The sequence below is a fragment of the Rhineura floridana genome, chromosome 1 (assembly GCF_030035675.1).
Source record: "Rhineura floridana isolate rRhiFlo1 chromosome 1, rRhiFlo1.hap2, whole genome shotgun sequence".
Lineage (NCBI taxonomy): Eukaryota > Metazoa > Chordata > Lepidosauria > Squamata > Rhineuridae > Rhineura > Rhineura floridana.
Genome location: NC_084480.1, coordinates 10,880,282 through 10,892,292, shown reverse-complemented (window position 1 = coordinate 10,892,292; position 12,011 = coordinate 10,880,282). Strand labels below are relative to the sequence as shown.

The following is a 12,011-nucleotide window of genomic DNA, read 5'->3' as shown; positions in this document are numbered from 1 at the left end:
CATCTCCTTGCTTCCCCTCAAGCAGCAGTCAATGAAGGAGAGCCAGCGGGCCAAGGAGAAATATAAACACATTCCACTGCTTTCCCTTGCCAACTGCCCAGTACTAGGGGGTCTACAGGGGAAGATGTGGGTCACATGATGCCCACGCATTTCCCTATAATGTGCACTTGGGCCTCAGCAAAGCCAGGAATCTTGGTTCTCAGTCTTTCAGCTCTACACCCAATAGAACAGGCCTGGCTAGCTGGCAGGCTTTAACCCCTCTCCCTTCTCAAAAAGAACCCTCAAGGTCCAAATATTTCCCTGCATTCCCTATTTTGATGAGCCCAGGGATGGGGAACTGCAAACCTCTGTAGCCTTTCAATCTGTCCTGTAGACTGTCCTCCTTGGCCTCATTCCTTCTCCTGTCTTCCGCTGGCCACATGCCCGCTACTGTCCTTATTGGCTTCCAAAGCATCCCCTGCCCCTCACCTTTCCCATCTGAAAGGGGAAGGAGGGAGTGCGCTTTGTCAGGAGTTGACACCTCAAGTCACTAGCCACTCATTTCTTCTTGTTCCCAAAATGCAATTTATTTATTTAGAAGCATTGAGAACATCTGTCCTTAGATCACATCTGCATCTTATGCTTAGGTTATTTCTACACAACTTAGGGCACTTCTAGATAGGGGCTTAATATTGTAAATGATTTTTCAGTTATTTCAAACTGGTTATTGGCAACAGTTTTTTTTTTTAATTTAGCAGATTTTCCCCAGAAAGGGTGAGTCTGAATTAAATAGGGAAGAAAGACAGGCTGGCAAGTTGATACCAATGACATTGTATGGACATTGCAGAAAATATTGCATGAATGAAGAACACCCATCCCACAATAAACATTTGGAAGCACTCAACTAGCCATTCCTTTTTGTCTGGGAATTATGGTTGTGTGTGAAGGGGCTGGGGTAATCAGAATTCTCAGCACCTTCAGCAAACTACAGTTCCCAGGGTTCTTTGAGGACAGCTGTGACAGTTACATACCTGTAAATTCCATTGCCTTTCCTCTCTGTGGAAAACCAGAGGCTGAAAGGAGAGCCAAGTTTCATCACAAGAAATCAAATGCCATCCATGTTCTGGATTCCATATTTGAAAAATACTTTTATTATACTAACCAAAATATCAAAAAATAGTATGCAAGTTTTTGAGTTGTCCAGAACACAACACAGACTTAGGGGCTCATCTACACGGCAATTTAGTGTGTGTGTGGTGCTGCTTGCATCCCCTTGTAATTTGCATGGTTCACATGATGTTGCAGGCAAGCAGAAGTTATCACACAGTTTTCCTCTTTAAATCTATATTAATCCAATCCGCTGATAATGTGAAGAGGAAAAACCATCTCAGCTGTGCTGCGCTCCTCCTTGTAGGTGCTTTGCTTCAATGTTTTTTAGTGGGTGGGCTCTCTTATGCCCCATCTCCTGCTTCCTCTCTCTCTGCCACCTGCAAAAGCTGCCCCAGCTGCTGCCTATTTTGCCTTTCACTTACTCCCCAGTCTGCCTTTCACTCAGGCTTGACAATGGAGAAGGGGAGGGGGTCTAATCAGTTTAATTTTTTCTTGTCAATTGCATACCAAGGCACTCTCCCAGCTTCAGCCTTGAACTGGAGGGAGTAAACATCTAAAATTAGAGGGCAGGGCTGCAAGGAAACAGCAACACTAATCCTTCCCAGAGGAATGCCTACTTGTGTGAATGGAAAACAGCAGATTGGAAGCAACCATTGAGCAAAAATGTAGACCTTGAAAATCTATTACGACTGTAAAAGCAGCATCTTTAGTACGAAGTTAGGCTCCCGTGTGAATAAGCCCTAAATGATAAACCAAGAGATGGGGGAAGAGGTGGGGGTCCATGTTCTGTATTGCAGTAGTAAAATTCTTTGATTCCCTGTCCCCATTGTCTAGTGGAGTCTCCCACCAAAGCAGTGGGCAGAGCTCTGGGACCACCAGTCATCAGAATCCTAGCCCTTCTGCCTTCCTGTATGAGTTCAGAGCTCTAGTTCATTGAGAAGTGGGTGGGCCAAGCTTTCTTTGGAGCAATGCTATGGTAATTGCATTTATCTTTCATTGATTTCTGGGAATCCATTCCCCATATATGCCAGGATATTTTACCCTTCTTCCTTTATAGGAATACACTTCCAGAGAACAGTCTCAGTCTTCTGCTCCCAAGTTGATGAGCAAGAGTGCAACTAAGCAGTCACCAGGATCCCAGGTTGGCCTTTCCGGATTCCGCAGACCTTCCGAATCACAGAAGCAATCCATGCTTAAGCAGATTTCTCCTCACTCCTTCCCACAATCTCGAGCTTCAGTGGGAGCAGGACCTTCTCAGCCATTTGCCGTGTCTGAGGCAGCACGTCCCTCCATTCCTAGAACATCATTAGAATGTGAACCTGAACCTGTGAAACTACAAAGGAGCAAAAAATCCAGATCTTTGGTACAAACCCTAGCCACTACACTCTCACAAGAGGACAGCTCCGAGACACACAAGGAGAAGGAGTCTGCTGCCAAATCTCTGGACAGAAGTCCTGGCCCATCAAAGCCAGTCACACCTTCATCACGACAAGGAAGAAAAGGCCCAGCTTCCCAGAGCCCTTCCACAAAGCAGAGTCGGCCTGCATCCGGAGGTGTTTCAACAAAAGCACCAGCAGCCAGTCCGGCCCCCAAATCCCGTGCCTTAGAGGCGGCGGGTCCGTCAGATGCATATGATGTTTCAGTGGCTGCTGGACCTTCTGAAGTGGGTGCCAAGTCAATGGCAGCTGGCCCATCCAGACCAACCAGTCAGCCAGCTCAAATGACTTGAGAAACCTGCAGCCGCAGTTGCTCCTTCTGAGCCAGGGAGTTGGGGCCAGGAAAGTGCCGCACATTCACAGACAACAAATGTGAAATCCAAGGAGCCTAGCAAGGCACAGAGTAGCAGGCCACAGACGTCTTTAAGCTGCTCCCCAAAGAAGGGGCGCTCCACTTCTTGGAGCCCATCACGGAAGGAAAAGAAGTCTGGGCTACAAGTCCACAGGACAACAGCATCAGTAGCAGTGGGGCCTTCTCAACAAGGCTGGAAGACTGTGGGTGTGGGGCCCTCCATGGTGGTTGGCCTGATTACAAGCAGGCCCCAGAGCGGAGCACTGGGAACAGATAAAGAAAGTAAAGATCTAGCCAAGCAGATCCAGCCAAGCAGTGCTGCAGGGAAACAGGAACCCCCCAGGTATGCTGGCTGGGAGAACCAAGTGGCAGATGTTCAGGGTGAGAAGTACAGTCTCAGCAATCTGGGTTGGGCAAGATAAGAGAACCAGCTGCCTGGTGCGCTTCCTTTGAAGCCCAGCTGAACAAAGGCAAGCAGATCTGTTAGCATCTCTGGGATAAAATGCTCAAATGAGTGAAGAAGACAAGAATGTCATATTCTGTGCGGTGTGAAGTGATCGACTATAACCTTGTCAACCAATAGCTCCAAATGAGATGGTGGGAGCCTAATTTATACATTACCACAGTTTTGTGTAAATTGTTTATCTACAGTCCAGCTCCACACCACTTTGCTTGGATAGAATGAGTGCGAGGAACCTTTGGCCCTCCAGATGTTGCTGAACTACCATGGGCATTGGCCATGCTAGTTTGAGCTGATGGGAGTTGTAGCTCAGCAACATCTGGAGGGCCAAAGATTCCCCACATCTGGGATAGAAGAACTCATGCGGGGAAATGAAGCAATTCCTTCCCATGCCAGCACCACCCTTTCAAGGAAGCTTGTATGGAAATGAACCACATAATTTCCCCCATCCATGTCGTTCCTCCATCTGGACAGAAGGGCTGTGTGGGAGAAGCAGCTCTCATGTTGCTGGGCTGGAGAGTTAGCAGTTCCTGGGCTGAGGAACACCAACTAAAATTCTCTCACTTGGCTACTGGCTCAGGAGGAATAGGGCTCCTCCCATAGCTGTGATTTTGGACCTGTGCAACTCAGGTCCATCCCTAGGTGTTATGGGAAATATACAGTTCTGCAAGTTTTAGCTGCAAAGTATGCATATTGCTCTCCTGAACTGCCTAGATATCAAACTAGAGTTAGTGGGCATGTTGTGCTTAGTCCTCCTGCATGTTCTTATTTTTTAAAAATGTTGCTCCCAAAGCACTAACCCCAGAGTCAGGTTAAGAAATCTTGAGTATGAAATCTCAAAAGGTGGAAAATGTAATGCATTTGGGCTTTTTAACTGTTCACCTGAGCCCTTTTCAAATGTTATTTTGTTGTTATATGCCTTCAAGTCGATTACGACTTATGGTGACCCTATGAATCAGTGACCTCCAGTGGCATCTGCTATAAACCACCCTGTTCAGATCAAACGTTATACAATGCTAAATTAACGACAGGGGTGCGGGAGACGAGCTTTGTAACCTATGCATGTTCATTAGAATCTGTGAGAGAACCTCACATATGCAGCTGTCCATGTAGGAGGCCCTCTCTTCCTATGATCACAAATCCTGCGCATGCGAAGGTTCTCTAACAAAGACACATTGTGGCAGCCTACTGCCATAATGTCCCCCATGTTCAGGCATTCCTGTTATGTATAACTGCTGACTCCATTAGTTAAGCATGCCATCATATTTTTTTCTAACTGCTGCATCCATGAGACCTAGAAACATACTTCTTCCATTTAAAACATTTGATTCCTGGGATTCCAGGCAGGGCCAGGAAGTGGTCTCGGGTACTATTATGAACCTTGGAATAACAATAAAAATCATTAGCTGTGTTTTTATTCTGAACTCCTTTAACAAATTAGACTAACTGAACTTGTATCTAAACAGGAGCCAGATGTCCAAGAACAAACTGAAAAAGGCTCTGAGTTCAGGTAGGAAGAAATGCCAATTAGATGGCCTATATGAATGCTTGATTCCCATATCCCCCACCACCATGCCCCTGGCTGGAAGCCATGTCGCTGGCTAATTGCTCCATTTGCTTTGCAGCTCGACAAAGAAGCAGCCTTACTTTTGTAACCATCTATAGTGTCCTGTCCTCATCTATGCAGAAACTGAAACTGTCAAAAAGCAGGGAAGATTCTAAGGTACTGGGGCAGAGCAAGGGTGCGGTTTGAATGAAACATTTTGTGAGTCAGAGATGCTCTTCTGGTGCATCTGATTGTCATATGCTTCCCTGTTCCTAAAATAAGATGGCAGGTGTGAGGTCAATAGGGTGATCTTCTCTACTCACTATTCACAACTACAGCTGATTCATAATTGCATGTACATCATTATTTATTTATTTATTTATTCAATTTATTAGTCGCCCCTCTGGCTGGTTGTCCAGCCACTCTGGGCGACGTACAAGATAAAAAACAATACATTAAAACATTAAAATTTAAAACCATAACAGTAAAAACCTAACCCACCCCAAAAGCCTGCCTGAAGAGCCAGGTCTTCAAGGCCCGGCGGAAGCTCATCATAGAAGGAGCATGGCGGAGATCATTTGGGAGAGAGTTCCACAGGGTGGGGGCCACTATTGAAAAAGCCCTCTCTCTAGTCCTCACCAGTCTAACTGTTTTAACCGGTGGGATCGAGAGAAGGTCTTCTGAGGCTGATCTTGTTGAGCGGCATCCCTGACGATGCTGGAGGCGCTCCTTCAGATAGACTGGGCTAAAACCGTGTAGGGTTTTAAAGGTCAAAACCAACACCTTGAATTGGGCCCGGTAAACAACCGGTAGCCAGTGCAACTCCTTCAGCACTGGAGTGATGTGATCTTGCCGGTGGCTGCCTTTAATCAGACGAGCCGCCACATTCTGTACCAGTTGCAGCTTCCGGACCATTTTCAAGGGTAACCCCACGTACAGCGCATTACAGTAGTCTAGGCGAGAGGTGACCAGGGCATGTACCACCGGTGGGAGCAGATGGTTGGGAAGGTAGGGGCACAGCCTCCATATCAGATGGAGTTGATACAGCGCCGACCGGCTCACAGCTGAGACTTGAGCCTCCATGGACAGCTGGGAGTCAAGAATGACCCCCAGGCTGCAGACCTGGTCTTTCAGGGGCAATCGTACCCCATTGAGCACCAGGTCCACATCCCTCAGCCTTCCCTTGTCTCCCACAAACAGTACCTCGGTTTTGTCAGGGTTCAGCTTCAGCTTATTCCTTCCCATCCAGCCACTCACCGACTCCAGGCACTTGGACAGGGTTTCTACAGCCAACCTCGGTGAAGATTTAAATGAGAGATAGAGCTGCGTGTCATCTGCATACTGATGACATTGCAGCCCAAATCTCCTGATGATTGCCCCCAGCGGCTTTATATAGATGTTGAACAGCATCAGGGAGAGGATGGAACCCTGTGGCAACCCACAAGTGAGAGGCCAAGGATCCGAGACCTCATCCTCCAATACCACTCTTTGGTACCTACCAGAGAGGAAGGAATGGAACCACTGCAATACAGTGCCCCCCATGCCTAACCTCTCCAGGCGGTCCAAGAGGATAACGTGGTCAACGGTATCGAAAGCTGCTGAGAGATCAAGGAGGACAAGGAAGGTGCATTTGCCCCTATCCCACGCCCTCCTCATATCATCTACCAAGGCGACCAAGGCTGTTTCAGTCCCATGTCCAGGCCTGAAGCCCGATTGAAATGGATCCAGATAATCCGCTTCCTCCAAGTGCGCTTGCAACTGCTTTGCCACCACCCGCTCAACCGCCTTGCCTAAGAATGGCAAATTTGAGACTGGGCGAAAGTTGTTCAGATCTTGGGGATCCAAGGAGGGCTTCTTTAAGATTCGTTTTATTACTGCCTCCTTGAGCGCTGATGGCATTACTCCCTCTTCGAGAGATGTATTTACCACCATCTTGATCCCCTCACCCAGTCTATCTTTGCAGCTCATAATGAGCCACGATGGGCAAGGATCGAGTAAGCAAGTGGTTGGCTTTAAGGTTGAAAGCACCTTGTCCACTTCATCAGATGGAAGAAGCTGGAACCGATCCCACACCACCAGAGCACCACTGGTCACCTCTGGCTCGCTCACTGTGTCCACAGCGCACGGAATAGCACTCTTAATACGATTGATTTTCTCCGCAAAGTGTTTAGCAAACTCGTCACAGGAGGCCTTAGCATGTTCCATTGGTTCCGGAGCAACTGGACCGACCAGGCTCCAGACCACTTGGAACAGTCTCCTGGGACAGCACTCTGCAGATGCAATAGAGGCACCATAAAAATCTTTTTTTGCTGCCCTTATTGCCACATGATAGGCTGCCGCAGCCACTCTAACATGTGTCCGATCATTGTCAGAGCGAGATTTCCGTCTCACCTCCCGCCTCAGAATTCGCAACCGTGGGGTGAACCACGGTGCCATCTGAGCTCTATTCAGGGGGAGAGGGCGTTTCGGAGCCACCCAGTCTAATGCCCCGGCGATTGCGGCATTCCACCCCTCCACCAGGGTCTCAGCCGAGTGGCTGTGTGCATGCTCCAGAGAGTCCCCAAGCGCATTCAGGAATCCATCAGGATCCATCAGACGCCTGGGGCGGACCATCTTAATAGGTCCTCCACCCCCACGGAGGGTTTGTGGCACCGAAAAGTCCATCCTCACCAAGTAGTGGTCTGACCATGACAAGGGGGTGATGGATGTACCCCCAATTTTCAGATCACTCCCCTCCTCTCCCGAAACAAACACAAGGTTGAGTGCATGACCGGCTACATGGGTGGGCCCCATTGTAATAAGGTGCAGCTCCCAGGAAGCCATGGTTTCCATGAAGTCCCGAGGCGCCCCAGTAAGGATGGCCTCTGAATGTACATTGAAGTCCCCCAATACCAGCAGGTTTGGGGACTGTACACACACAGCCGAGACCACCTCCAGCACCTCGGCCAGGGAGTCCGTCGTGCAGCGGGGTGGACGGTACACGAGCAGAATCCCTAGACTGCCCTAATAATTACTTGATTATTAGATCTTGAAATGTCTTGGCTTCCATCAAAGAACTTACATTTTAGCATGTGTTTTTAAATTGCTTTTTTAAAAAATGTGTTTTTAAATTTGTATTTGTTTTTAATGTTTTTAATTGTTGTAAACCGCCCAGAGAGCTTCAGCTATGGGGCAATATACAAATGAAATAAATAAATGGGAACAGTAGTTTAAGGGAACTGACCTCACAGACCTACAATTCCCATTACCCTTAAATAATTATCTATATCTACAATTGCCATCACCTGTAACAAACTACAGTTCCCAGGATTCTCCATTAAAGTGTTACAAGAGTGCTTTAAATGTATTATGTTGATGTGACATCAGTGCTTGATGGATGACATCAGAATGTGTGTTTGAGATGACAGTGGGCAATGTAGACATTCTGTCATTGGTGTTTGATCTATGATAGCCCCTACACATGTGCAATCCTTTACTTGATGGTTCATATATGAACCAGCTCATAGTGCAGAATTCTTCCATGCCTCAAGGATGCCTTCTTTCTTCTAGAAGTTTCTTTCTGCATTTCTGCACCATGGTAGCTCCAATGGAGACTTGCCCTAAGGTGATGCTTTTCAGGCCCCCTCCCAAAACCACATTCCAATTCCTTACTCAGTTTATTACTCCGTTTATAGACACATATCTGTTCATGCAAATGTACACCTATTCTTACACCTAACAACATGCAAATACACAAACCCCAGCAAGGTTTGAGAAAGAATTCAGTTCCAAGCCTCAGCTAGGGTATATGTGAAGAAATAAGATAAGAGAGCCTCTGAGCATATGTGGAATCCTTTTTGCCACTAACCTCACCAGTTTGGGATTCATTAGCCAGCATGATTTGTGGGTCAAAGGGCAGGTTTGAGTCCTAGGATTTCTTTACCCTTTCTTTCCAAATTTAAACCCTGCCCAGTGGTGTCAAGGATTGTCACTGCATAATACAAATTAAGACCTTGTGCTTGAATTTTGGACAGCCCTATCAGAAGGGAGAGGCAGTCTCATAGGGGTGCTCAAAAGGGAAGGAAGGACTAATTTATGTTGTGAAGATTGCCCAATCCATTCTGACCAATGCTCTTTCTTAGGGGCAAAGGGTCTTTCTGTGTCTTATTCTTGTACACCCTTGAACACAACACCCTCAAGAATATACTTTCAAACATTTAGCAAGTGTACTAGAATAAGACACATTAAAACCCTTTGCTCCTGAAGAAGACCTTTGGTCAAAAAGGATTGGGCAGTCATCACCACAAAACAAATTACTACTTTTAAAGCACCAAGTTGAGGCTTACCTCATCTTATGCTCTAGTGCAGTATTTCTCAAATAGCGGGCCTCGACCCACCAGTGGGCCTAGGGCCACTTTCAGGTGGGCTTCAGTGCCACAGCCTGACTAGTGCCTCTTCACTTGCCTGCCCTGCACCCTAGACATGCCACATAGCCTTTTGGTTGGACCAATGCCAGAAATGTAAAGGTAGCTGGGAGACAGAGAAGTTGTGGGGAACAGAAGGGAAAAAAGGCCTCTCTCCGCAGAAGGAAAAAGACATGAGTGGAACATGAACAGGCAGGAGGGATGAAAGAAACTGGCAGTTGGGTGTGTGTGGATAAGGTACATGTTAAGTGGAAGAAGAAATTACAGGAGATGGGAAAAAATACTTTGAGAGGCATGGGGGGATGGGATGGCATGGAGAAAATATTAAAAATATAAAAGAAAAAGCCCTTTAAAGCCACTGAACTGCAAATTCTGAGTGAAACAGGGAGGCTGTCACAGTAGCTCGAGCAAATACCTGTACTTAGGAAAGCAGAGCTATGGAACTCCCTACCACAAGGAAAACACTGTGGCAAAGAATTTAGCAATTTTTCAAGATGGTTTAGAGATCAATAGAAAATGATATCAGTAATTGCCAGCTGATTATACCAAACTTCATCTGCCACAAGTCTCTGACTGGTTCTGCCCCTGCACCACCATTTTGTGACTGGTGGGCTTCAGTAATTTTCAGTCACCTCAAGTGGGCCCTGGGGGTGGAATGTTTGAGAACCTCTGCTCCATTTTTTTAATGCTGTCCCCCCCACCAAGTTTTCTCCTGCCTCTCCTATAGCCGCCCATCTCTTTTTCCCCACTCTCTTCTCTCTCTTTGCTCTTCCACAGCAGGTGGCTGTCAAGCCTTCCAAACGTGTAACAATCTCAGGCGTGATTGGCCCATCAGGGAAAAGTGTCCCGGAGGAGAAGAAGGAGGAAGAAGAGGCAGGGAATCCTGACCTCCACACAGTTGGCAATCTGAGGATGGATGCAGGCTCCAGTGCAGCAGCTATGATGGGGACAGATACAGACCGCCCACCCCCACAGTCCCACGCTTCAATGGGAGAAGGAGCCCCTGAGGCAAAGAGTCCTGCAGTTGGGGGTGGCAACTCAGAAGCAGCTGAATTCTCAAGGCCAGGCAGCCAGATCATTGCCAGGGAGCCTGGTGTGGCAAACGTGACTTCCCAGAAGTCTGACCAGATCAAGGATGTGGGACAGCCCAGCACTCCCCACCTGGAGGATCAAGATTAGGGTTGCCAGGTCTCCGGTTTCCTGCCGGAGTCTCAGGGGTAAAGGGGCCGTCTCCGGCCTCCGGCTATACTTCATTTAAAAAGGTGGATCTCCGGCTTTTCAGCGGCCCCCTCAGCCACGCATGTGTGATTGACACACGCATACGTTGGGCTGTGGCTGGCCGCCTTCCCGCCCTTTCTCAGTCAGCCGGGGACTGCAGACACAGGAGGACGAAGCGGCTGCCAGCAGGTGCCTCAAGAAGACTCGAGCTGCCGCCGTCATTGCATGGAAGCTGCCTTGGCACTGGGTCGACAAGCCGAAAGGAGTTCAATGAGGCTAAGTGTAGGAGAAGGAGAAGGGCACGCACATATACACAAGAGCCTTCCCCATCCCGAAAGCAGGCAGGGGCTCCCAGCCACTTCCCTCTGCCCGCTGCCGAGCGGCCTGCCAGCTCCGGAAAGGACGGACGGCCGCTTCACCCCTCATGCTGTGGGAAACCGGCTCTGGGGCTAAGAAGGAGCCGGCTGGCCGGCCTCCACTCCTGCTGAGGCTGGCAGGCCGCTCGGCAGCGGGCAAGGGCTGCTGCTGGGGGGGGTCCCTACAGGAAAGGTGAGGGGCAGGCTCCGTCCTCCCCCCTGAGGCTGGCAACGGCCGAGATGCCTCTCCCAAACCTAAGCCTCCACCCCGCCACCCGCTCTTCCCCTCCTGGGCGCGCTGGGCCTCCGCCTTCTCCTCGGCCCAAAGAAGGCAGGGCGGGCGGGCATGTGCCTTCTGCCGCATGGGCTGGCGAGGCCGAGGTTGGCACTCGGCAACCCGGAATTCTGCGCGAAAGGCAGCCGGCGCTTGAAGCCGGTCGCAGGTGAGAGGAGGAGGAGAAGGACCGCCTTGGGCCTGTCAGCCGTTTTCCGGGAGGGAAGTGGCCGGGAGCCCCTGCCTGCTTTCGGGATGGGGAAGGCTCTTGTGTATATGTGCGTGCCCTTCTCCTTCTCCCGCACTTAGCCTCGTTGAACTCCTTTCGGCTTGTCGACCCAGTGCCAAGGCAGCTTCCATGCAATGACGGCGGCAGCTCGAGTCTTCTTGAGGCACCTGCTGGCAGCCGCTTCGTCCTCCTGTGTCTGCAGTCCCCGGCTGACTGAGAAAGGGCGGGAAGGCGGCCAGCCACAGTCCAACGTATGCGTGTGTCAATCACACATGCGTGGCTGAGGGGGCCGCTGAAAAGCCGGAGATCCACCTTTTTAAATGAAGTATAGCCGGAGGCCGGAGATGGCCCCTTTTTCCCTGAGACTCCGGCAGGCTGGCCACTGTGAGAACAGGATGCTGGACTAGATGGGCCTTTGGTCTGATCCAGTGGGCTGTGCTTGTGCCCTTAAAGATGCATGAAGTGGATTCCCCTGAACTGGCTTCTCTTGGTTGATCCTCCCCTTTTCAGAATTTGATTTTTTTAAAAAATACAGTTGAATGAAATAGTTATGGATTTGTTTCTCTCCTACTGCCAGTGTTTAATAAAGTGTTAAAAGAAAAATACAAAGCTATGAGACTTTTGTTAACCAAGAGCGCAGGAAGCTGC

General features: G+C 49.0%; 1 protein-coding gene across 1 annotated transcript; it reads left to right on the top strand.

The window, feature by feature from the left end:
- The first annotated feature begins 2,962 nt into the window (after nucleotides 1-2,962).
- On the top strand, nucleotides 2,963-10,465 carry LOC133383745 (uncharacterized). The gene is made up of 4 exons (XM_061625060.1): nucleotides 2,963-3,220; nucleotides 4,804-4,847; nucleotides 4,963-5,060; nucleotides 10,064-10,465. The coding sequence occupies exons 1-4, from the start codon at nucleotides 3,099-3,101 to the stop codon at nucleotides 10,463-10,465; spliced, it is 666 nt and encodes a 221-aa protein (XP_061481044.1). The 5' UTR covers nucleotides 2,963-3,098.
- The last annotated feature ends 1,546 nt before the right edge of the window (nucleotides 10,466-12,011 follow it).